At 47.4% G+C, this 25239-nt stretch overlaps 1 protein-coding gene across 1 annotated transcript in view; it reads right to left on the reverse strand.

Annotated features, from left to right (window-relative positions):
* LOC147731455 (protein argonaute-3) overlaps positions 1 to 25239 on the reverse strand; it is a 1378491-nt gene that overhangs the window by 574769 nt on the left and 778483 nt on the right. The window contains exons 10-11 of the mRNA XM_086956497.1: positions 1418 to 1540; positions 1125 to 1258 (exon numbers count right to left, since the gene is read on the reverse strand). Coding sequence (XP_086812623.1) covers positions 1125 to 1258; positions 1418 to 1540 — 257 coding nt within the window. The remainder of the gene's footprint in view (positions 1 to 1124; positions 1259 to 1417; positions 1541 to 25239) is intronic.

Below are 25239 nucleotides of genomic sequence, written 5' to 3' on the forward strand. Positions count from 1 at the left end.
CGTTTTTTTTTACTTCATGACTGCTCATTGATTTGTCTGACAAGATGACTACATACCTTTCCACCTTCAGAACGAGGACGCTGGAAAGTAACCCTTCCGGTATAATGATACGGAGGAAAGTCTCATCCAAAAACAAAGGCTAGTGACTCAGAGTTCCTCGGTGTGAGCCACATAAGCCAAAATAAAATTGTGCTGCTGATGTTCTTTCATTGAACACATTTTTTAACAGGTTTTCCATGTTGGACCAACAATGCACAACACATCTCGTTTGTGATCTTATCCTCCCAAGACCTCATAAGCAAAGTATAATAAACATCCTATAATTTCTTAGCATTTAAACATATCAATGAACCCATGCAAGGGAAATACTTCAAGCTTCTTCATCTGTGCCTGTTTTCAGTGTATACATTTGCCGAAGTTAGCAAAATGACAAATGTGGCATGGTGATTCCCAAGTTCAAAAATGGGGGGGGAAGGCAGAGGGATACGCTAGGTTCACCCTCCTGTTGGAGTAGTACACACAAATAATCCGGAATCACGGATAAAGAACCTAGCTATAAAAGTAGATCAGCATCAAAATGTTTGATGTAATCTGGAAAGGATAAATGTCCTTTGTTGAGTCCCCTCACTCACCAGGGTTTCCCCACGGTGACATGCTTCATCACAGGGGCCATCTCAACCCGTTGCGGGTTGAGGAGTGTTGCGCCTTGTGAAGATACGTAGGATCACTTTAGTGAGGATCTATGTGTAGTGCAGTGCTGTGTGTAGAGTGGAGTGATTTAAAAATACACAACTAGTGTGTGCAATTACTTTTATTCTTGCTTCTAGTTGATATATTAAAAGTGGGGTGGGTCTATAAGCCAACCTGGTTTGCAATGAGTCAGGAGTCCTAGTAGAGTGCCAACATGTTTCGAGCATACCCCTAAGCTCTTCCTCAGGACGCCACAGGGACCAGCCCTGTGTGTACCACTCCAAAAGTGCAATATAAATAGTGATTATCAATCCTGATTAATAAGCATTAGCTGAAAAAATACATACGACATTTAATAATGTTCGGTAGATATCAGTAATAAAGAAAAACAACAAGATTAAGAAACCACACCCTGCCTGTAGCAGGGCACTTACTTTAGGATTTCTTCTCTGCATTGTCTCTGTGTTGCAAAGCAAGCAATGGCCCACATTTTGATCTCCACTCCAGTGTGGAATTGCTTCCCTCGCATATCCCACACTCCATGGCTTGGGGTCGCAACTGTCCGATTCTGAAGAAATAAATAAGAGGTTACTGTTTGGGATACGTCCTCAGTTTCTTTGCTGGCTAACTTCCAGCCTGCATGTTTTTGAACTGTGCTTGTTTACTACAGTACAAGAAATAATTAAACTAACATACAAAAATAACTGCTTTATATTTAAAAACATACCCTTCCTCCGTACTGCAACATGGGTGCTGGAAGAACTCGCCCAGTCACGTGGGCCATCTCATCCCGGATTTTAAACTGGAACTCTTGCACAAATGGGTCATCATCATAATTTGCACTTCTTACCTAATCGAAGAAAATAAGCAACTAAACATTAATAATGTAAAATCCCCAATTTGAGCTTGAAGATCAAAACGCTTTTTCTTATTACCCTCAAACAGATAAGTACATAAGCTGCTCTTTTCTGAATGCTAGAGGAATACAATTTTTTGTGGTTGGGTAGGTTTAACACATATTGTAACAGACCGTCTTGCCAACATTTCCTAGTAGACTAAAATTTCTACTACAATTTAATTCCGATTTATCTAAAAACAAGTGCGCAACTGTACTTACTGGGTTGAGAAACGGGACCAACATCTATCACTCTCAGCATTTTTTTTTTACATATTTGTATTGACATTTTGTAGATTCGTTACAGTTACACAGGTAATATTTGCAACACTTTTCAGTATTATTCTCTTTTATCATTTAGACAGGGATACATACATTTCTTTCTTGGGGTATTGCATGGTGTCACTTATCTTGCACATTCGCTTATTGTCCACCACTCCTTGCGTGCTCAACTCCCCCCAGTGCCTTACATTAATGATTGTCGTGAGCCCCGTCTACTGCTCTTCCCTGCTTTGTCTCGGTGGGCTGTTCAAGCCGCTATACAGGATTTAGGGAATGTCCTCATCAATGTCACTCTTATACCCATAACAAATAACAATTCAACCATCGAAAGAGAGAAAAAAAAAGAAAAACGAAAGATAAAAGACAACTTAATACAATTGGCAAGCGCGGGGGCCTGAGTACCATCTGAGTCTAAGGATACATTTGTTAATCCTGAAGAAAGAAAGAATTTGAGCCATCCATGCTCTTATCTTAAACATATCATTCTTGTCTGTGAGTATATGGATAGTACCTTTTCTTTCTACCCTGTCTAGAAGCCCAGAGAATTATCACCTCGGTTTCCCTTCCCATTCTCATTCTCATTTATTGTCTCTGGTTTGAGATATATAAGGAATTGAAATAAAATGTTATAATTGGTTTATTACTGGAACTTTTCCTTCCACCCTGTCTAGAAGCCCAGAGAATTATCACCTTCCTTTCCCTTTCTATCCGCATTTATTGTCTCTATTTTGAAATGTACAAGGAATTGAAGTAAAATGTTGCAATTGGTTTATTATTGCACTTGTTTCTAAGGATAAGAGGTCTATATGAAGCTACCTGTCGATATATATATTTTTAAGATTGTATTAATTTTTTAGAACTGTATGTATTTGTTCTTATTTTTGTATTTTTTTTTAAATAAATGTATTTATAGAAAACACGTGGCTCCTCCAGAAGAAGGCGCTGGTCGCCGAAACGCGCGTCGAGAATTATTGTGCCACTTCTTATATATGATTTTTTTATGATAAGTCAAAAATTGGGTGTTGTATTCAATTGTTTTTCATGTACGGTGATTGATTGATTTGTTTATGACTTCTTTATGTATATGAAAGTGATGTCTCTTTTAATATAAATGTTAATAAATCTCAGAATCTGAATTCACTGGTAGCTCTCTTGCCTTTAATATTTCCTTTTTTAATATAAAGTTTAAAGTCATGATTGCCTAGGTTGTTCATGTCGATTGTTTATTTATCCCTGACCTAGGAATCACAAACTCTATGTATTCAGGGGGTCCTTGATAACTATACGTCATTAATCCTGTCAAATACATGATACATTCTGCGTCGTGTGTGGGTTCTCCCTAGGGGGGAATCAAGGAGGCTGTCATCTCCCCATCCATCGATCCCACTCTCTCACTTACCGTCTATGTTTCCCCTCTCCAGGACCACTGTGCACCTTCTCGTATCGGCTATACCGCAGACTGATTTCTTTGTTTTTCCGACATCACGTCAAGATATGGAGCCATGTCTACCTACATTTGGTGATCATACCTTGCCACCTAATATTAACTTAAGTTTCTGCCAAGGTGAATATCCTTTCCAAACAAATGTCCTTTTCCCAACCCTTCCTGTCATGGGGTGCATTGCAGGGTGAATATGCCTTTAACCAGTATTTGGGTGTCTTTCATAGATTCACATGCCTGAATCATTCCCCGTCGTCGAGACAGGAGCCTCCGGTATATAAAAAGTAATGTCCTATAGACATACATATAAAGGAATAGGCCTAAGGGTCTCACCTTAGTGTCCTATCTAAGTCCTTATGTAGGAAGGACCAAACAGAGTAGGCCCAAGGGTCCCACCTTGGTAGCCTCTCTGTGTCCTTTTGTAAAAAGGACCAAAGCAAAGAGAACCAACCAATCAGCTACTACCTCCTTCTAGAACCTTCCTGTCAGGAGCCTCAGTCTCTCAGATTTTCTACCGCACGTTGTGCTAGGGAGTCTCCACCTGAGTTCTCCTCAGGAAACTTATTTTTTCATCAAAAATCGATATTTTCTCAACTTCTTTGCTATGGCTGATAGCCAGAAAAAAGGACTATTTCGAGCCTGTACCTCATGTGGTAAAAAAAGGCTTCACGTGGAGGATAAACATGAGACCTGTTTATACTGCCTCTACCCCCAACACCAGGCCAAGGACTGCAAAATATGTAGAACATTCTCCCATAAAACTCAGAAGGACCGGGAAGGACGTCTTCTGATATGGCTGAACAGGCTTAAGAACAAACCAGAGAGCGACCTGGTTTCAGAAGGTGAGAGCATGTCTGGCGCCTCGCAGTTCTCCTTGAAGAGGCCTAGGGTTTCCTCCCCTGGCCCCTCAGACACCCCTCCTAAGAAGGCCAGAAAGTCTTCAGAGGGCAGGCCACCTGTGTCTGACAAGGAACTTCCTGTCCCCAGGAAGCAGCCGCTGATTCCGGCGACAACAACAACGTCGATAGTCTCCTCAGCGCTGAAAACCGTCTCTAGGTCGACGACAACAGTGTCGACGACGACGGCTTCGTCGGCGTCTTCCTCGTCGACGAGAACAACACCTTCATCATCGACGAGTAGACCTGTGCCATCTACCGCTCCATCGACGACTAGGACTACGTCGTCGACGACGAGATCGACGCCAAAGACATCGACGACGACCCCGTCGACGAAAGCCACAACGTCGACGAAGCCTCCCTCGTCGACAAGGAGCACCCCGTCGACAACGACGAAGCCGTCGACGACGGAGAAGTTGTCGTCGACGAGGACATCGTCGACGGACACACCGTCGACGAAGGGTAAATTTCCGCCGACAACGGAGATCTCTATGGCGGCACCGCCGACACAGGCGTCGACGACAGCTAGTACCTGGAAAGAGTCTGAACTGCTTTCACATGCCATGGATGCCCAGACGTCTCATGTCACGATCAAAATAACTAAAAAGCCAATTACACCGGACATGACATCACCTAGTAAGGTGCAACAATTAACCCCATCCTGCTTCTTGCAAGATGAAGAGCTAGATGAGGAGCTGTATACTCAGGCCACTAGTCCTTCAGAATTGGTACTTAAGTGCCAGAGTACAGATGAGGAACAAGAAGTAGAGGAACACATGGAACAAACCATCCATACTAAGGTGCACACACAAGTAACACCAATGGTGTGCCTACCAGCATCCATTGTCTCGGACCTACAATTCCTCATCAAATACTATAAAGAGCGGTTTCCAGAGAAAGCCACTACTGCTGCACCTCCAGCTCCACAGGTACCTGCTCCCGTACCCCGACATAAGCCTCCTCCGCTGGTACTTTCTAGAAATCAAGATCCAGCACAAGACATCATCTCGTCCGATGATGAGGAGAGAGACCATGAAGAGGGGGAAGTCCATGACGATGACTCAGACCCTGACGCAGACCAGGACTACGTCGCTCAATCTCCGGCCTCTCCAGAGCCACAGTCTTCGGAGTCTCCACCCGCGGACATTGGTGGCTTCCATAACCTCATTGAGAGGGCAGCTAAAAGGTTCCATATGTCTATGGAAACACAGGAGACTGAATGTTTCCTCTACGATTTTAAGGAACCTACGAAAAAGACGACAAGATCAATCCCAATTATTGACTACCTATGGAAACAGGGCAAACAACTAATGCAGACGCCAGCTTCTCTGCAGGTGGTAGTGCCCAGGCTGGATAAAAAATACAAAGCCACATCTTCGGCACCAGCATGTCTCACGGGTCACCCCAAGGCAGACTCCGTGGTTACTCAAGCGGCGCAGAAGAACTCGCGCAATCCTGCATCCCCCTTATCAACGCTACCCGACAAGGAAGGCAGGAAGCTAGATGCCATTGGAAAACGCTTTTCCACCACATCTGCAACGACGGTGAAGATCGCGAATTTGATTGCACTCCTGGGCCGCTATAACCGTCAACTCTGGGCGGACATCGCGCCCTACCTCGCTAACCTGCCAGAGGATTTGAAAGAGGAGGCACACTCACTACTCCTAGAGGGCCAAACATCGGCTTCTGAACTGATTGACTGTGCTATAGACGTAGCCATGACTGGCTTCAGACAGCTGGCAGGCGCCGCTGTTCTAAGACGACAAGGTTGGCTTAAGGCCACCTCCTTCCGTCAGGAAGTACAAACTAAAATCATTGATATGCCTTACGATGGCGAACATCTTTTTGGCGAAAAGATCGATGACGTCCTCACCACAATCAAAAAGGACACCGATACGGCCAGGGCTCTGGGAACTCTACAATTTAGAAACCAGTCCTTTCGTGGCAACAGAGGAAGAGGACAATCTACGTACAGAGGTTCCTATCAAAACAGGTCCTCCTACCCGTACTCCGAGAGCAAGACGCAGTTCCAACAGCGTCAAAGCCAGACGGGACGTCAAACTTCCTACAACAAATCGACCTACAGGGGAAAAAACCAAAAGAGACCTGCTGGCAATCGCCAATGACTCTTCCCAATGGCCAGCCCATCCACCATTGCATTTTTTAAGACTTGGGGGAAAACTCTCCTTCTTCCTGAAGAACTGGCGACAAATAACAACGGACCGGGGGGTTTTACAACTTATCCAATTCGGTCACTCACTGGAATTTCTTTCGATCCCCCCAACGACGCCACCAGCCAAGCGGCCCCACAGACACCTACGGCTGCTTCTTCAGGAAATAACTTCCATGCTTCAAAAGGGAGCAATAGAGAAAGTTCCACACGCCCAAAAAGGAGAAGGATTTTACTCCCACTTCTTCCTAATTCACAAAAAAGGCAAGAAATGGAGACCAATCCTCGACCTGAGAGCGCTCAATGTGTTCCTAAAGAAACAGTCGTTCCGTATGGTCACACTACAAGAGATCCTGGGACTCCATGAGGAAGGCGACTACATGACGTCACTAGATCTGCAGGACGCCTACTACCACATCCCTATCCTCAAGGGACACAGGAAGTACTTCAGGTACGCAGTGGCAGGAACCCACTATCAATTCCGCGTTCTCCCATTTGGCCTCAAATCTGCCCCACGGATATTTACAAAATGCCTCTCTCCTGTGGCAGCCTTCCTTCGTCAACAGGGCCACCAGGTTTTCCCATACCTGGACGACTGGCTGGTAAAGGCGCCGTCGGCGATAGCCGCAGCCACATCTTCCAGCGCCTGTCTGAATTTTTTCCGCCGACTAGGCCTGACCCTCAACAGAGAGAAATCAACATTGGTACCAAGCAAAGTCATCACTTTCCTTGGAGCGACCCTGGACACGGAACGCGCGAGAGCCTTCCCCTCGCAGGAGAGAAAGACCAAACTCATCTCCTTAGCCGCGTTAGTGGCATCAAGAAAGACTCTGACGGTCCGTACCTTCAAGTCTCTCCTTGGCATGATGTCTTCATGCATTCTGCTCATTCCACACTGCCGTCTCAAAATGCGCCCCATCCAGGAAGAACTAACGAGACAGTGGACACAGGCTGCGGGATCCTTCGAAGACCGCATACAAGTCACACGAACTATAGTCAATCATTTACAATGGTGGAGGTCGCCCAAACACCTGTCACAGGGACTGCCATTCCTGCTTCCGGCAGAACCACATGTGGTCACAACGGACGCATCCCTAGAAGGCTGGGGGGCGGTCCTGCAAGAACTCCAGATCAATGGCAATTGGACGCCGCAGGAATCCAAACTCCATATCAACATTCTGGAGCTAAGGGCAGTCTTTCTAGCTCTCCAAGCTTTCCTTCCACGCATCCGAAATTCCCCAGTGTTCGTCAGGACAGACAACACCACGACGATGCACTACCTGAACAAACAGGGAGGGACGCGTTCACTTTCACTCTCTCAAGAATCACAGAGAGTCTGGAATTGGGTTCTGGAGCATGGAATAACACTCAAAGCCGAATACGTCCCGGGCAAAGACAACGTCCTGGCGGACGCCCTGAGCAGGGAACGGTCACTATCCCACAAATGGGAGCTGGATTTGGAGGCGCTGAACTACATCTTTGCGGAGTGGGGAACCCCGCAGATAGACCTCTTTGCCACCAGGGAGAACGCCAAATGCCCAAGCTTCGCAAGCAGGCTTCCCCAACCAGGAACCCTCGGGAATGCATTTTCCATCGCCTGGCGGAACGTGTTTGCTTACGCCTTTCCGCCATTTCCACTGATACCCAGGGTCCTCAGGAAGATGAAGTCGGAGCCCTGCACCCTGATCCTCATCGCCCCATCCTGGCCGAGGCAGCATTGGTACACGGAACTTCATCGCCTATCTGTCCGACCACCTCTTCGCCTACACAATCATCCGGCCCTGCTCACAATGTCTCAAGGACAGGTTCTCCACCAGAACCTGAGCCCTCTGAAGTTATCAGCCTGGCTCCTGAATACCGCGAATTCAGCCACCTGAACATTCCGCAGGAGTGTAGAGATGTCCTTGCTAAAGCTAGAGCAGACAGCACTAATAAGACCTATTCCCTAAAATGGAAGCGCTTCTGTGTCTGGTGTGTGACAGAAGGCCTACACCCTTTCCAGGTCACCCCACAGCAACTGCTACCATATCTACTGCATCTAGCGCAGTCAGGTCTTGCACATGCGTCCATCAAGGTACATCTAGCAGCGATATCCAGGTTCACAAGAACTTCCAAGGGTCCTTCCCTGTGGGCAGACAGGCTTGTCAAACAATTCCTAAAAGGCCTATTCAGATCCTTTCCACGGCCAAGACCTATCCCTCCGTCGTGGCACCTCAACGTGGTCCTTCACCAACTGATGAAGCACCCCTTCGAACCTATCCACAAAGCGGATATCAAATTCCTTTCATGGAAGACGGCCCTCCTCCGGGCTCTAACCTCTGCCAGAAGGGTCAGTGAACTGCAGGCTCTCTCCATCCAAGATCCTTTTTTACAATTCAGAGAGGACAGAGTCATCCTGAGAACTAACCCACGATTCATACCTAAAGTCCCCTCAGACTTCCACCTTAATGAACCAGTGGTACTAAAATCGTTCTTTCCAAACCCAACTACTACGGCTGAAAGAACCCTGCACTCATTAGATCTGAAGAGATGTCTCAAATTCTACATCGACAGAACACGACACTTCAGAAAATCATCCCAACTCTTTGTTGCATTTAGCAGACCAAGGAAAGGCATGCCCCTGACGAAACAAAGTATATCAAGGTGGATCTCTTCAGCGATAGCTTTCTGCCATGACAAGGCTGGGCGGCCTTTGGACTCACGAGTCAAAGCCCATTCCACGAGAGCCATGTCCACGTCTGCGGCACTATTTGCTGGAGTGCCACTCCTGGACATCTGTAGAGCGGCGACCTGGAAGTCCCCGCATACCTTCACCAGGCACTACTGCTTGGAAACTGAGCTGACGAAAGATGCAGCAGTGGGCAGAGCAGTGCTTCGCCATCTGTTCCAGTGAGGTGAGCCTTCTTACATCCCACCATCCTTTACTGGTATGCACATCTCTTTATTCCTAGATACTACATGGCATTGTATGTTGTTGATTTGCAGTCGCAGATATGTATTATCTTCAGACTCATATATGATGTACCATCCGGGTATGTGCATATTGTATTGCTTGCTACTCTGATTCAGGCATGTGAATCTATGAAAGACACCCAAATACTGGATAAGAAATGCGTTACTTACCTGTAACTGCAGTTATCCAGTATTAGTGTCTTTCATAGATTCACATGCACCCTCCCGCCTCCCCTGGAAGGACTCACCTATCTCTCTAACAAGTTTACGCCTAACTAGCTTAGTGCGTACGAAAATCTGAGAGACTGAGGCTCCTGACAGGAAGGTTCTAGAAGGAGGTAGTAGCTGATTGTAGGAGAGTAGGGTCTGCAATCCTATGATCACCCAGATTTTTTGCTTTTGTTTCACTGGTTTACGACTTTCTCTGGCTGTGGGCCTGCCAATCAGACCCACAGCCTGGCTGTTCTCTCTCTAAATTACAACGTGTACCCTAGGTGCATTTACCAATTGGTACTGGGCCACCTTATCAGACCCTGTAACTCAGGGCATAGGTGTACCCAGGGCCTACCAGGGGCTGAAGCATGTATTATGCCACCCCTGGCTGGCCTCCTAAATTTGACACAACTGGCTGCATGACAGCTGGGGCGAGGTCGTGTAATCACCCTTTGCTGTAGATATAGTATACCTATATCTAACCCTAAAAATGGACACACAGATTCCTATCAGTCACTCCTATGGCAGGCCTTGACAATCCTGAAGGCAGAGTGCTTGGAATCGTGTGAGATGGTGCTCTGGCATGAGCTGAGCCTGTCTGCAGCTTGCGGAACCAAGTCCTAATAGCTGTTCCATGATATTGCATACCATATACTCTTAAGTGCATTATGATCCTCGCGGTTAAATGCTATCTTTGGTATTGCTTTATCAAAACATGTCGAGTAAGGTGTCATACGAATTGGAATACTAACCCCTCGCCAATTCTGGCGACGCGGTTAGCATTCCACCCTTCTAGAGGGACACGACATGTATGTAACTGTGAACCCCGGTTAAAGTTAAACGAAGCCTCAGCTCCACAAAATGGATGCTGCCACCACAGACACGAGTCTGACCCCCTGCAGCTGGGAGTCCTTCCAGCGAGGGGAGCCTGGACAAAGGGTTTCCTGTCCGGGGCGGTGCTAGCACCATCCCAGACAGGGTTTTGTGTATCCTGGGTAGGCAGGGCTTTACAGGAAGGTGACTGCTGAGTGGCACCCCGGTGCTCACTACGCATAGGCCGGTCAGAACCAGTTCCAGGGGCACACCAGCCCCTGGCCTGGGGAAAGTCCGGCATGGGAGAGGGGTGTAACCACCCCCCTGCTAGTCCCACCCATAGGCAGGACCTAGTCACCGGGTCAGCCCCTTTTCTTAGTATAAAGATAGGAGCGGGCCCCCTATTCAAATTAGATCATCTTTGGAATCAAGACACGACTTTCTGCGAAAGGACATCAAGATTTCTTCTTCAAGATTCTCCCTTGTGGCTAAGGAGTAGTCACCCTGCATCCGCAGGCACCATCAAGAACACTGCGGTCTGCTGCAAGTCCTTCCTCAGGAATCCGACGACACAGCTCGACGAGACCCGGCTTCCCTGGCACCTCTGACCTCTACTCACCTCTACAGCCAAGCTGAGAACCGTGAGTGCGACGAGACCTCGAGGGACCGACGATCGCCCAGACTGCACGACTTCTGCACAACAAGCCCGCCGAGTGTCCCTCTGGTGAGTGCTTTGGGGTCCGAGAAGCCCCGACCCTGAGCAGCTCCAGCACCGAAGATCAGCCCTCCAGCATCTCCACGATCTGCGTGGGGCCCTTCTGCTTTTTGCTGCTAACCGCGTTGTTTGGCTACTAGCCCGCTGGCTTGTGGCCTTCTTAACGACGCCCGACGACATCACTGCTGCTGGTCTGGTTGCTCCAGACTGGCCCTTGCTCCCTTCCAAGAGAGGAGCACCTCGGACCCTCCTGGTCCACTCCAGACGCCATTTTGAGTCCAACGCGTGGGCTTGAATTTGCCAAGGCTTTGTTGCCCAATCCTGGGTCCAGGGACGCCGACAGCTTCATCCATCGTGGGACAGCTCGCTCCTCCATCCTGGTCGCCGACAACGCCTCCTGGTCCGTGAGATCTGCAGAGCACAGCGTCACCCACTCACCTAGTCGAGGTGACTACCATCCGGTGCCCTCCTGGTGCCACCTGACTACTGGCTAGTAGTCACGAACTTGGTCCCCTCTGCTTTCAGGTGTCATCTCTCTTCAAGATCCAGGCTTGGATCACTTCAAACTCACTTCACTGGTCGCCTGCCAGCATCTTTCTTCCAGGCTCCTGGTCCGTCTACGAGGATTCCCGACGCCTTTAGAGACATATGCAGCTGCAGCCCCTGGGCTAGGTAACTTCGGCATTTCGGTGCCCCAGCATAGCCTCTCTATCCAAGGGTCAGAATCCACTTTCGTTTTCCTCCTACCAGGTCGGGTTCGCCCGAGAACACTAACTTTGCATTTACTAGCTACCATAGACTTTGTCCCGCATCACGCGTGAGAGTGCACACTCTGCACCCGAGTCCCCTGGGTCTCCTAGAAGTAATCTAACGATTCTATAGTCAAGTCCTAGCGATTCCAAAGCCTATTAGTACTGTACTTACCTGCTAGTAATTTCGCATTCCACTTTCAGAGTATATGGTTTTCCGTGCCCCTCGGGCATTTGTATATACTGTGCTAACTTAAGTATTTTCGTAAGAGTTTTGTTTTGTGCCGAGTACCCTGTCCTCATAAAGAGTACAGGGCTGTTGTGATTCTTAATAAATATACTGTTTATTTTCATAACACTTGTGTGGTGTCCTTTCACTTGGTGTTCAAGGGGTATATGTGTGGTATAACAGCTGGCTTAACACGCCCTCTCGAGTCTTTAGCCTTAGACTGCTCGTATCCACGCTACTAGGATAGCTGGTCTATAAGGTTGACTTACAACCAATCATCAATAAGGGTTGCTGGACTGATACATAGTGTTCACTAGAATAGTGAGCACTGCATATCAGGCCACCTTCTCACATTGGTGAGCAGCGGTTGGGATTTGAGCTTGCTGTTGTTTTACCACACGTATCCTAAGAATATCTTGTTGAAAGATCACATAAGTACTTCAGGTACATATAACTTAGCTTAGAATACTCTGAGTTCTACTGAACCAGCTGTTGCAGCTCCTCAAGGCTTAGCACACCTTAGGCTGCAACTCTTAGCAAGGGATCAGTAGGCAAACACATAGTGTAGGTAGGTGCATCACTTACACCACACTAGAAGCATGTCTAACCTTGGAGAGTCTACTGAGACCCCTCTGATGGTTGAGAACCCTCCACAGGCATCTTCTAGATATGCAGCCCTTAGCTTCCAGGAGATGAGACAAGTGTGTACCTCCAGGAAGCTAAAACAGGGGTCTAACCCCACAATCCCATTTCTGATTGGTCTCCTAGAGACTTATGATGCCAGGAAATCTGAGAAACTTCTTAGCTCTTCTCATCCAGAAGGGGACATGCCAGCCCTAGAAGGAACCAGGGGTGACCCAGATCTCATCCATCTCTCAGGTGAGGAGGATGATGATCAGGAGACATCTGGGGATGAGGCAGACAAAGGTCCAGAAATAGTTAGTCAGCTAACTAGGGACAACTTAAGCAGGCATGAGAATGGTACTAGGAGATCCCTGGGACCCCTCTCAGGCCAGCTTAACATTGGGAATGGACGAGTTAGGTCTCTCTCAAGAGGCTCTAACAGATCCATTCAAACCAATGGCTCTCAGGCCTCTGCTCTGAGGAGGATGACCTCCCCTCAGAGGAGAATCTATGAAGCCAAGGAAAGGGAAGTCAATCTGAGGATTGCAAGGGAAGAACTTGCCCTGGCCAAAGAAAGACTTGCCTTTGCTAGAGAGCAGGAATTGAGTGGGTCAAAACCCACTGGTGGCAGCATTGTACCTAGCAATAGGGAAATGAGTTTTGATACAAAGCACCTGAATAAGATAGTGCCCCCCTTTAAGCAAGTGGATGATATCCACAAATGGATTACTGCTTTGGAGAGGGCCTGCACTGTACAGTGTGTCCCTCAGAGTCAGTGGGCAGCTATCTTGTGGCTCTCCTTTGAAGGTAAAGGTAGAGACAAGCTCCTCACTACCAGAGTGGAGGATGCTAACGATTACCAAGTCCTGAAGAATGCACTGATTGATGGGTTTGGCCTAACCACTGAGCAATACAGGTTGCTGTTCAGGGATACCCAGAAAACTCAGTCTCAGGATTGGTCTGATTTTGTAGATTGTGCCACTAAGGCTTTGGAGGGCTGGTTGCTGGGCAGTAAGGTTACTGATTACACAGGATTGTATAATTTGATCATGAGAGAACAAATTTTAAACAATTGTCAGAACCAGTTGTTGCATCAACATCTTGTTGCCTCAGATCTGACCTCTCCCCAAGAATTGGGAAAGAAGGCAGACAGATGGGTCAGAACAAGAGTTAAGCAGAACCAGGGCCAGAATCAAGGTGGTCAGAAGAAAGCAGACCAGAAGGGTAAAGATTCTAAGGGGGAACAAAATGACCAGAAGTCTTCGACAGGTCCCCAACAACCCAAAGAGCGTGGGGGTGAGGCTCCCCAGAAAAAGAAGAATCAAGAAGGCCAATCTAAGAGGTGGTGCCAATACTGCAAAAGTAAAACTCACTGGTTTAGTGAGTGCACCAAGAAAGGAGGAGGGCAGACTCCTGCCACTGCAGCCCCTAAGGCACCTGTGCCCCCTAGTACAGTCAGCAGTGGTAGTGCACCTCCCAAGGGTTTAGTTGGGTTAACCTTGGGTTCTGAGGGGTATGACAACTTAGTTGGCACACTCACTCAGGCTGTCCTTGTCTGTACAGGGGATGTGGATATATCCCCTGATATAAGTCCCAATACTTTGGGCAAATACAGACAGACACCTTTCATTAATGGAAAAATGGCTCAGGCCTATAGGGACACTTGTGCCAGTATCACAATGGTGACACCTAACTTTGTGGACCCTGGACAGATCATGCCAGGTACAGATTTCCTGGTGACCAATGCAAGCAATGTCACTACCAGTCATAGTATGGCAATTGTAGCTTTCTCCTGGGGAGGGGTAACTGGCCAAAAGAAGGTTGCAGTTAGTTCAGACCTCCCAGTGGATTGTTTGTTGGGCAATGATTTGGAGTCATCACAATGGTCAGAAGTGGAGCAGAGGGCTCACATGGAGATGTTAGGCTTGCCAGCACATGTGTTTGCTGTGACTAGGTCACAGGCCAGAAGATGCCCCACTGAACAGGTGCTGGATCCTGGAACAATGGACCAGACACCTTCCAAGAAGAAGAGCAGTAGGGTTAAGGCATTGCCTTCCCCCTTGCCCCAGGTTGTGGATCAAGTCTCAGAGGAAGCTGACCTACAGGAATAGAGGGAAACTGAGCCTAAAGAGTTCGAACTTGATCAAGTTGAATTTCTGGGTTCAGGTGGCCCCTCAAGGGAAGACCTGGGGAAGGACCAGTTAGACTGCCCTTCCCTTGAACCCCTCAGACAGCAGGCTGCTGCTGAGGCTGCTGGGAACGCCACAGGTACCCACAAGGTATACTGGGAAGATGGACTCCTGTACACTGAGGCAAGAGACCCCAAGCCTGGCATGGCCAGGAGGCTGGTTATCCCCTTGTCTCAGAGAGGTTTCCTCCTTACCATGGCCCATGAGATTCCCTTAGCAGGTCACTTAGGCCAGACAAAGACTTGGGACAGGCTTGTCTCACACTTTCACTGGCCTCACATGAATGAGGATACCAAGGAGTTTTGTCGCTCCTGTGTCACTTGCCAAGCCAGTGGTAAGTCAGGTGGCACAACAAAGGCCCCCCTTATACCAATGCCTGTGGTGGGGGTGCCCTTTGAAAGAGTGGGGATTGACATTGTTGGTCCAATGGAACCACAGACAGCATCAGGGCACAAGTTTATACTGGTGGTAGTGGATCATGCCACCAGGTATCCTGAAGCTATTCCACTTAGGACCACTACAGCACCTGTAGTGGCAAGGGCCCTAGTTGGAGTGTTCTCCAGAGTGGGCTTCCCTAAGGAGGTTGTCTCTGACAGAGGTGCAAACTTCATGTCAAGCTACTTAACTGCTATGTGGAAGGAATGTGGTGTCAACTACAAGTTCACCACACCCTATCACCCACAATGCAATGGGCTTGTTGAAAGGTTCAACAGGACCCTAAAAGGGATGATTCATGGACTACCTGAAAAGCTCAGGCGTAGATGGGATGTCCTGATTCCCTGCCTTCTGTTTGCTTACAGAGAGGTCCCACAGAAGGGGGTTGGCTACAGCCCTTTTGAACTTTTGTATGGGCATCCTGTAAGAGGACCCCTGTGCTTGGTGAAGGAAGGATGGGAGAGACCTCTCAAAAAGCCTGCAACCAGCATAGTGGACTATGTACTTGGTCTCCGCTCCAGGATGGCTGAGTATATGGAGAAGGCATCCGACAACCTTAAGGCCAGTCAAGAACTTCAAAAAGCTTGGCATGATCAAAAGGCTGTCCTGACTGTTTACCAGCCTGGACAGAAGGTGTGGGTGTTGGAGCCAGTGGCCCCAGCAGCACTCAAAGACAAATGGTCTGGGCCCCACACAATTCTTGAGCAAAAGGGAGAGGTCACCTACCTGGTGGACCTTGGAACTCCCAGGAGCCCCCACAGGGTGCTCCATGTCAACAGGCTCAAAGCATATGTCGACAGGAAGGACATGAGCTTGCTCATGGCCATAGATGAGGGACAGGAGGAAGAGAGTGACCCTCTCCCAGACCTGCTCACTCAGAATCCTGGTGATGGGTCAGTAGATGGTGTTGTCTTTTGTGGCAGCCTCTCTGAGCATCAACAGAAAGACTGTAAACAGGTTCTTCAGTCTTTCAGACATATGTTCTCTCTGACACCCAGTCAGACCAATTGGTGTACCCATGAGGTTGACACTGGTGACAGCCTGCCAGTCAAGAGTAAAATCTACAGGCAGCCTGATCATGTTAGAGACTGCATAAAAACTGAAGTGCAGAAAATGTTGGAGTTGGGAGTCATTGAACCCTCAGATAGCCCTTGGGCTAGTCCAGTAGTTCTAGTGCCAAAACCTCACACCCAGGGTGGTAAGAAAGAGATGAGGTTCTGCGTAGACTACAGGGGTCTCAATGCAGTCACTAAGACTGATGCCCACCCAATACCAAGGGCAGATGAGCTTATAGATAGATTGGCTTCTGCCAACTACTTAAGCACATTTGACCTGACAGCTGGGTATTGGCAAATCAGGTTAGCTGAGGATGCCAAGCCCAAGACAGCATTTTCAACCCCTGGTGGGCATTATCAATTTGTGGTAATGCCCTTTGGTTTGAAAAATGCATCTGCCACCTTCCAAAGGTTGGTGAATCATGTCCTCACTGGGCTGGATGACTTCTGTGCAGCATATCTTGATGATATTGCTGTCTTTAGCTCCACCTGGGAGGATCACCTGGTCCGCCTGAGGAAAGTGTTAGAGGCTCTGCAAGCAGCAGGCCTCACTATCAAGGCCACCAAGTGCCAGATAGGGCAGACACAGGTGGTATACCTGGGCCACCTTGTAGGTGGAGGCCAGGTTCAGCCACTGGAGAGCAAAATACAGTCAATCAGGGACTGGGCTCCTCCAACCACCCAGACTCAGGTTCGAGCTTTCTTGGGCCTGACTGGTTACTACAGAAAGTTTGTCAGGAACTATGGATCAATTGTGACTCCATTAAATGAACTGACAAGTAAGAAAATGCCAAAAAAGGTTCAGTGGACAGCAGGCTGTCAAAAAGCATTCGATGACCTAAAGCAGGCCATGTGCACAGCACCTATCCTCAAGAGTCCAGACTACTCCAAACCATTCATTGTCCAAACAGATGCTTCTGAGTTGGGTGTGGGAGCTGTTCTATCTCAACTGAATTTTGATGGTCAAGACCAGCCCATTGCTTTCATAAGCAGAAGGCTGACCCCCAGAGAAAAGAATTGGTCAGCTATTGAGAGGGAGGCCTTTGCTGTGGTGTGGGCCCTGAAGAAGCTGAGGCCATACTTGTTTGGCACTCACTTCAAGATTCAGACCGACCACAAGCCCCTCTTATGGCTAAATCAGATGAAGGGTGAAAACGCCAAACTGCTTAGGTGGTCCATTTCCCTACAGGGGATGGACTTTACAGTGGAACATAGACCTGGTACTGAGCATGGCAATGCCGATGGGCTCTCCAGATATTTCCACTTAGAACAAGAAGACTCACCTGGTCAAGGTTAGCTTATTGTCCCAAAGTTTGGGGGGGGGGGTCATGTAGGAGAGTAGGGTCTGCAGTCCTATGATCACCCAGATTGTTTGCTTTTGTTTCACTGGTTTACGACTTTCTCTGGCTGTGGGCCTGCCAATCAGACCCACAGCCTGGCTGTTCTCTCTCTAAATTGCAACGTGTACACTAGGTGCATTTACCAATTGGTACTGGGCCACCTTATCAGACCCTGTAACTCAGGGCATAGGTGTACCCAGGGCCTACCAGGGGCTGAAGCATGTATTATGCCACCCCTGGCTGGCCTCCTAAATTTGACACAACTGGCTGCATGACAGCTGGGGCGAGGTCGTGTAATCACCCTTTGCTGTAGATATAGTATACCTATATCTAACCCTAAAAATGGACACACAGATTCCTATCAGTCACTCCTATGGCAGGCCTTGACAATCCTGAAGGCAGAGTGCTTGGAATCGTGTGAGATGGTGCGCTGGCATGAGCTGAGCCTGTCTGCAGCTTGCGGAACCAAGTCCTAATAGCTGTTCCATGATATCGCATACCATATACTCTTAAGTGCATTATGATCCTCGCGGTTAAATGCTATCTTTGGTATTGCTTTATCAAAACATGTCGAGTAAGGTGTCATACGAATTGGAATACTAACCCCTCGCCAATTCTGGCGACGGGGTTAGCATTCCACCCTTCTAGAGGGACACAACATGTATGTAACTGTGAACCCCGGTTAAAGTTAAACGAAGCCTCAGCTCCACAAAATGGATGCTGCCACCACAGACACGAGTCTGACCCCCTGCAGCTGGGAGTCCTTCCAGCGAGGGGAGCCTGGACAAAGGGTTTCCTGTCCGGGGCGGTGCTAGCACCATCCCAGACAGGGTTTTGTGTATCCTGGGTAGGCAGGGCTTTACAGGAAGGTGACTGCTGAGTGGCACCCCGGTGCTCACTACGCATAGGCCGGTCAGAACCAGTTCCAGGGGCACACCAGCCCCTGGCCTGGGGAAAGTCCGGCATGGAAGAGGGGTGTAACCACCCCCCTCCTAGTCCCACCCATAGGCAGGACCTAGTCACCGGGTCAGCCCCTTTTCTTAGTATAAAGATAGGAGCGGGCCCCCTGTTCAAATTAGATCATCTTTGGAATCAAGGCACGACTTTCTGCGAAAGGACATCAAGATTTCTTCTTCAAGATTCTCCCTTGTGGCTAAGGAGTAGTCACCCTGCATCCACAGGCACCATCAAGAACACTGCGGTCTGCTGCAAGTCCTTCCTCAGGAATCCGACGACACAGCTCGACGAGACCCGGCTTCCCTGGCACCTCTGACCTCTACAGCCAAGCTGAGAACCGTGAGTGCGACGAGACCTCGAGGGACCGACGATCGCCAAGACTGCACGACTTCTGCACAACAAGCTCGCCGAGTGTCCCTCTGGTGAGTGCTTTGGGGTCCGAGAAGCCCCGACCCTGAGCAGCTCCAGCACCGAAGATCAGCCCTCCAGCATCTCCACGATCTGCGTGGGGCCCTTCTGCTTTTTGCTACTCACCGCGTTGTTTGGCTACTAGCCCGCTGGCTTGTGGCCTTCTTAACGACGCCCGACGACATCACTGCTGCTGGTCTGGTTGCTCCAGACTGGCCCTTGCTCCCTTCCAAGAGAGGAGCACCCCGGACCCTCCTGGTCCACTCCAGACGCCATTTTGAGTCCACCGCGTGGGGTTGAATTTGCCAAGGATTTGTTGCCCAATCCTGGGTCCAGCGACGCCGACAGCTTCATCCATCGTGGGACAGCTCGCTCCTCCATCCTGGTCGCCGACAACGCCTCCTGGTCCGTGAGATCTGCAGAGCACAGCGTCACCCACTCACCTAGTCGAGGTGACTACCATCCGGTGCCCTCCTGGTGCCACCTGACTACTGGCTAGTAGTCACGAACTTGGTCCCCTCTGCTTTCAGGTGTCATCTCTCTTCAAGATCCAGGCTTGGATCACTTTGAACTCACTTCACTGGTCGCCTGCCAGCATCTTTCTTCCAGGCTCCTGGTCCGTCTACGAGGATTCCCGACGTCTTTTGAGACATATGCAGCTGCAGCCCCTGGGCTAGGTAACTTCGGCATTTCGGTGCCCCAGCATAGCATCACTATCCAAGGGTCAGAATCCACTTTCGTTTTCCTCCTACCAGGTCGGGTTCGCCCGAGAACACTAACTTTGCATTTACTAGCTACCATAGACTTTGTCCCGCATCACGCGTGAGAGTGCACACTCTGCACCCGAGTCCCCTGGGTCTCCTAGAAGTAATCTAACGATTCTATAGTCAAGTCCTAGCGATTCCAAAGCCTATTAGTACTGTACTTACCTGCTAGTAATTTTGCATTCCACTTTCAGAGTATATGGTTTTCTGTGCCCCTCGGGCATTTGAATATACTGTGCTAACTTAAGTATTTTCGTAAGAGTTTTGTTTTGTGCTGAGTACCCTGTCCTCATAAAGAGTACAGGGCTGTTGTGATTCTTAATAAATATACTGTTTATTTTCATAACACTTGTGTGGTGTCCTTTCACTTGGTGTTCAAGGGGTATATGTGTGGTATAACAGCTGGCTTAACACGCCCTCTCGAGTCTTTAGCCTTAGACTGCTCGTATCCACGCTACTAGGATAGCTGGTCTATAAGGTTGACTTACAACCAATCATCAATAAGGGTTGCTGGACTGATACATAGTGTTCACTAGAATAGTGAGCACTGCATATCAGGCCACCTTCTCACACTGATTGGTTGGTTCTCTTTGCTTTGGTCCTTTTTACAAAAGGACACAGATAGGCTACCAAGGTGGGACCCTTGGGCCTACTCTGTTTGGTCCTTCCTACAGAAGGACTTAGATAGGACACTAAGGTGAGACCCTTAGGCCTATTCCTTTATATGTATGTCTATAGGACATTACTTTTTATATACCGGAGGCTCCCGTCTCGACGACGGGGAATGATTCAGGCATGTGAATCTATGAAAGACACTAATACTGGATAACTGCAGTTACAGGTAAGTAACGCATTTCTTCTGTAGTGGCACTGAGCAGCTTGTAAAAAGACTGAATCTACCATAAGAGGACGAATACTGGTGAGATTTCCAGGACCCTATACTTTTGTCGATTCTAAGGACCTTTGCTAAAACTGAAGCTGGTGTTTGCATGATGTTTACATCATCCTTACAAGTGTGATCGGTGATCGATGACTGGTATTACCTTTATCGATTTCCTAGATGCCTCTTTAAAATTATAAAGGAAACAACAGTTTCAGTCACAGTTATGTCAAATCATTTTGACACCTCCTTCCTCTAGTGAGTGTAAATGTGGGTTATCAGCTTGCGGGGAATCAACTTGAGGGGTGGGTGATCATGTTGGTAGGTTGACGTAGCCATCCCTCTCATCAGATGGTTCGACAGGATGTTCAGAAAGCTTTCTTCCTTCCTGAGTGTCCTCATCCTCCTCATACGAAGGACCAGCTTAGGTGGAGGCAACATTAGTAGTGGAGGAAGCCGCTGTGGTGCAGAGGCAATAATGCAGATGCAGTAGGTGCTGTTTTCACTGGACCGGACTAGGAAAGGGCAGAAGAACATCTACATGATGTGCAGGATGTGGAAACCTTGTATAATAGCCTTGCATCATACAATACAGATCATTAATGAGGTCCACTGAAACCCTTACCATTGGTAGTTCCTGGTAGGATGGGTTTCTGTACAATCCACCATAATATCCATCAAAATGAAGGTGTCCATGAACCCCAATGAGAGTCCTCTTTCTCAAAATGTCTATGATCAGCGTCTTCCTGTTGCCTGCAATAATTGTCATGATCATCCACTGACATTTTCCATGAAGCTAAATAGGGCAATTGGGCATTCTGAAGGGTTTTTCATCCTAGGATTCGCCGTCTGTGTCCAAGAACTTTGCAGGAATCTGAGAAGGTATTTTGCTAGGTGATGTGTGTTATCAGGATGCAAGGATGTCTTGACAGGTACAAGTGGAAATGAAACGTAGGAATCGTCAACTATGGAACAAGTGACGGAATCGTCATTGACAGTGGTGATGATGGTGCCAATGGGACGTTTGTGGCTATAGTTGCCGATGGGACCGTCATCAGAAAAAGGAGAAGTGGAAACGGCAGGAGTTGTCGATGAAAGCGCTGTCAATGGTCGGTCAAAGTCCTTAATTTTGGAATGTGACTCAGCAAACAGGTTTGAAAGACTATTCAGTTTCTTATCAGATTTTTTAAAAGGCCTTGTGGGGAGGTATAGGTTGGTAGGGTTCTTCTGGAACACGTTTCCCACATGTTAATTTTCTTGGCAATTTATCCTTTTCAACTGGTTTTTCCTGTGGCTGGTTTTACCTTACTTTAGATGTTCGTGGAAAAAGGCTCATCGGATGAAATCTGGTCACTTGTCTATTTTTTTCGCAACCACTTGAGAAGACACCTGTAATTCAGGGTTTCGGAAGGAAATATGCATCAAATCTTACAGTTCTTCAGCTTATGCTGAGGGTAAAGAATGTGAATACAGTCTGAAGTGGGTCATCTACAAAAAATCTGTTTGCCACAGAAGGCACAGTGATTCAGCAATCATGATAAAAAATATAATTTAGGCAAAACTCCAAAGTGTATTCTAAAAAAAGCATCCTCTGATGTGCACGGCCTTTGGCCAGGCCCTGAATCGAACCCCCATGTGCAGTCAACCCACACTGTACTTGGCCTTTAGTTGTGTGCAGACCAATTCCCTGTGTGTATCCACACTTTGCTGCGCATGGCCAAAGGGTTGACCACAGGGTCTGGACCTAAACTCAATGTGCACATGATGTCAACCCCTGCTGAGCACCAACCTCAGCTGTGAGCACCCAGCCTGCATTGTCTACTCCCTCTTATTTTTCAATTTGTTTAGTGTACTGCTGTATTTTCATTGTTTTTGTCCTGTAAGCTTCCACCCCATGGAAGGGCAGTATTGTGAAAGCTTCCTTTGTGAAGCTTGTACGGTACTATGATACCATGGGCATGAAGCTTCAGGGGCTGCTCCAGTAGGAGTAGTGTGTTACCTTACGGAAGGGCCACGCTGGGTCCCATGAGAGTACAGCGGTATATTTAACATGATTTGTTTAAAAAGTTTAATTTTTTGGGGGGATGGGGGCGGTCCCCCTGGCTCACCTTCCACACAAGTACCTGGGGATCAGGGTGTCCATACCCTGCACCCTTATGCCATTTTTAAAAAAACTGTTAGTTTAAAACTGTATGCTTCAACTGACATTTTCACCTAACTATAACATCCTTTTAACCTTTGTTTTTTAGTGATTTTTTTAGGTTTTTTTAATGTAAGGTAAGTTATAATTACAATTCTTAACCAAAACATAAGTGTAACCTTTGTTTTTTTTCAGTGAATTTCTAGATGATTTTTTTTTTTAATGAATATTTTACTATCATATGTAGCACCAACCGTAGGCCTGCAGAAGATCCAGCTTTCAACCAATAGCTGGTGGACAGTAACCCCCTGTAGCGCACAGTATTTGGCTGTGAGCGGCATCGTGTTGCCCTCAGATAGTCAATGCCGGACACAGCCGAAGGCCGCACGTAATTCCATTCAGCCGGCTTTGGTTGTAGCCCTTTCCAAAAATCCCTATGGGTATTGCATGGGGAATTTGTGTTTTGTGACCCCCCCCCCCCCCATCTTTATTTCTCAGCCCCTGCTTGATTACTTTGTAGGAAGTTTTTATGAAGATCTGTTAAATAGCACCAAAGTTATTAGCAAACCAACAAAAGCCTTTTCCTATGGAAACATTTTGGTGGATACTTTATCTAGTTACAGATTCTTCACCTTCTGAATGTTCCAGGCACTAGACTGGATCTGGAAACTTTTTCAATAGTTTTTTATTGCTGGTAGCGCAGTCAGCTCTGTATAGGTGCTGGAAACAACAACATCATGGCATCACTGGAACCATAAAGCATACATCCTGGCGTCCTGATATCAGCTTACTATCCAATTTTTCTACACAAATGAGGCGATGGGAATGACGCAGATTTTTTATATGTTACTGTCCAACAAACTAACTTGCAACTTCATTAATGATATTTATAGATACATATATAACCATTCTTCACATCGGGGAGGCAGGTGGGATATGCAAAGAATATGAAGGTAGATAGCATATTCACTGATAGTTACAAAAGGTAAGTAACTTTCTCTTCTTATGGATATTTCTTGCTGCATATTTCTCACCTTCTGAATTGATTTCCCAAACAGTACCTCATAAGGTGAAGGGTCTTGAAGGATAGTCAGACAAGGAAAGCTTGCACGACAGGAAAGCCAAGTAGCCATCTCTTTTCACTTCCAAACCCAGGCAGTATCCTTGCAATTGTATGTTGGGATGAGGATGCTGCCAACCTGCTTTTTTCAGCCAAAGGGACACCCCTTGCAAAGGCTGATGTTGTACATTTTGAGATCTAGCCTGTGTAGCCTCTCTTCAGCTTTGAAGGATGTGGTAGTGCATAAAAAGAGTGATTCATTGGCCGAGAGCTAAGTAAGTGGAGAACAGATCCTCAGTGCTTGCAACTCACTGATGACTGTGCACAGGTTCAAGCTAAGACACCATTAAAAATTTTAAAACGTATTCTCCAACATTTTAGAACTATCCATATTGACATATACGAGTAATTAAGCAGTGGATATGACAACATATCACACTTGAGAAGTCTAAAATGTATACAAAAAATGATTTATTATATCAAAAATACATGTGTTCCACACAGGTGAAAAATACTCTTCATATTCATTCCCAATGTATCCATTCAAATCGTAGCATATAAGATGGAAGTGATAAAGGATCCTTTCACACTAGAATGTAATTCTCTTGTATTCCATCATTGAGCACAAAGATAAGCAACACATGATTTGCAAGTCAACTCACGCTTTATCAAAGGTCCGTTAGTCTTACTTTGAATAGCTTTTATTTTTTGAAATATGGTTTTTAATATCTGAAAAGTACAAAGTAAAACATCCACTGAAGCCATAGAGAATTAATTTTAACAGATCAGTCACATAATCCCATGAGTAGAATAATAATTAATGCCCATGTGAAGGCAACAAACTCTTACTTGGCACGCAAGCATAGTCCCTCATGACTACTAGTGGAGAAGTGTGGCTCAATGGTTCAGAGGTCTGGCCCGGGACCAGGGTTCAATTCCCGACGCGGCAGGGTCTTGGGCTCATTGTCTGCGGACTCGATAATTCTCGCCTCAGCGTCTACTCTAATCATGGGTCCCACGTTGCAACTCTGGGCAATAGCTTGCTTAATCTCCACAACGGCCCCTACAACACTGGGATGCCTGGCTTCACCTTGGGGGTGCCCAGGAGGGGCATCTCACAGGGAGAGACAGGAAGGGTTCCACAGCGTTATACAGCGCCGGGACGCCCCGGTGATGGGCAGCTGTGCGCTTTACAAGTATACTACATTTACATTTACCCTCACACCGGGCCGAAACACCTTCTTACCCTGTTTGCATTATTAATGTTAAAAAAGTAAACTGAGGTTCCATTTGGGGGATGGCAAAGAAAGTAGGAGGCAATATATTGGTCACACCCTTCAGA

Source organism: Lissotriton vulgaris, chromosome 2_1, assembly GCF_964263255.1.
Source record: "Lissotriton vulgaris chromosome 2_1, aLisVul1.2, whole genome shotgun sequence".
Lineage (NCBI taxonomy): Eukaryota > Metazoa > Chordata > Amphibia > Caudata > Salamandridae > Lissotriton > Lissotriton vulgaris.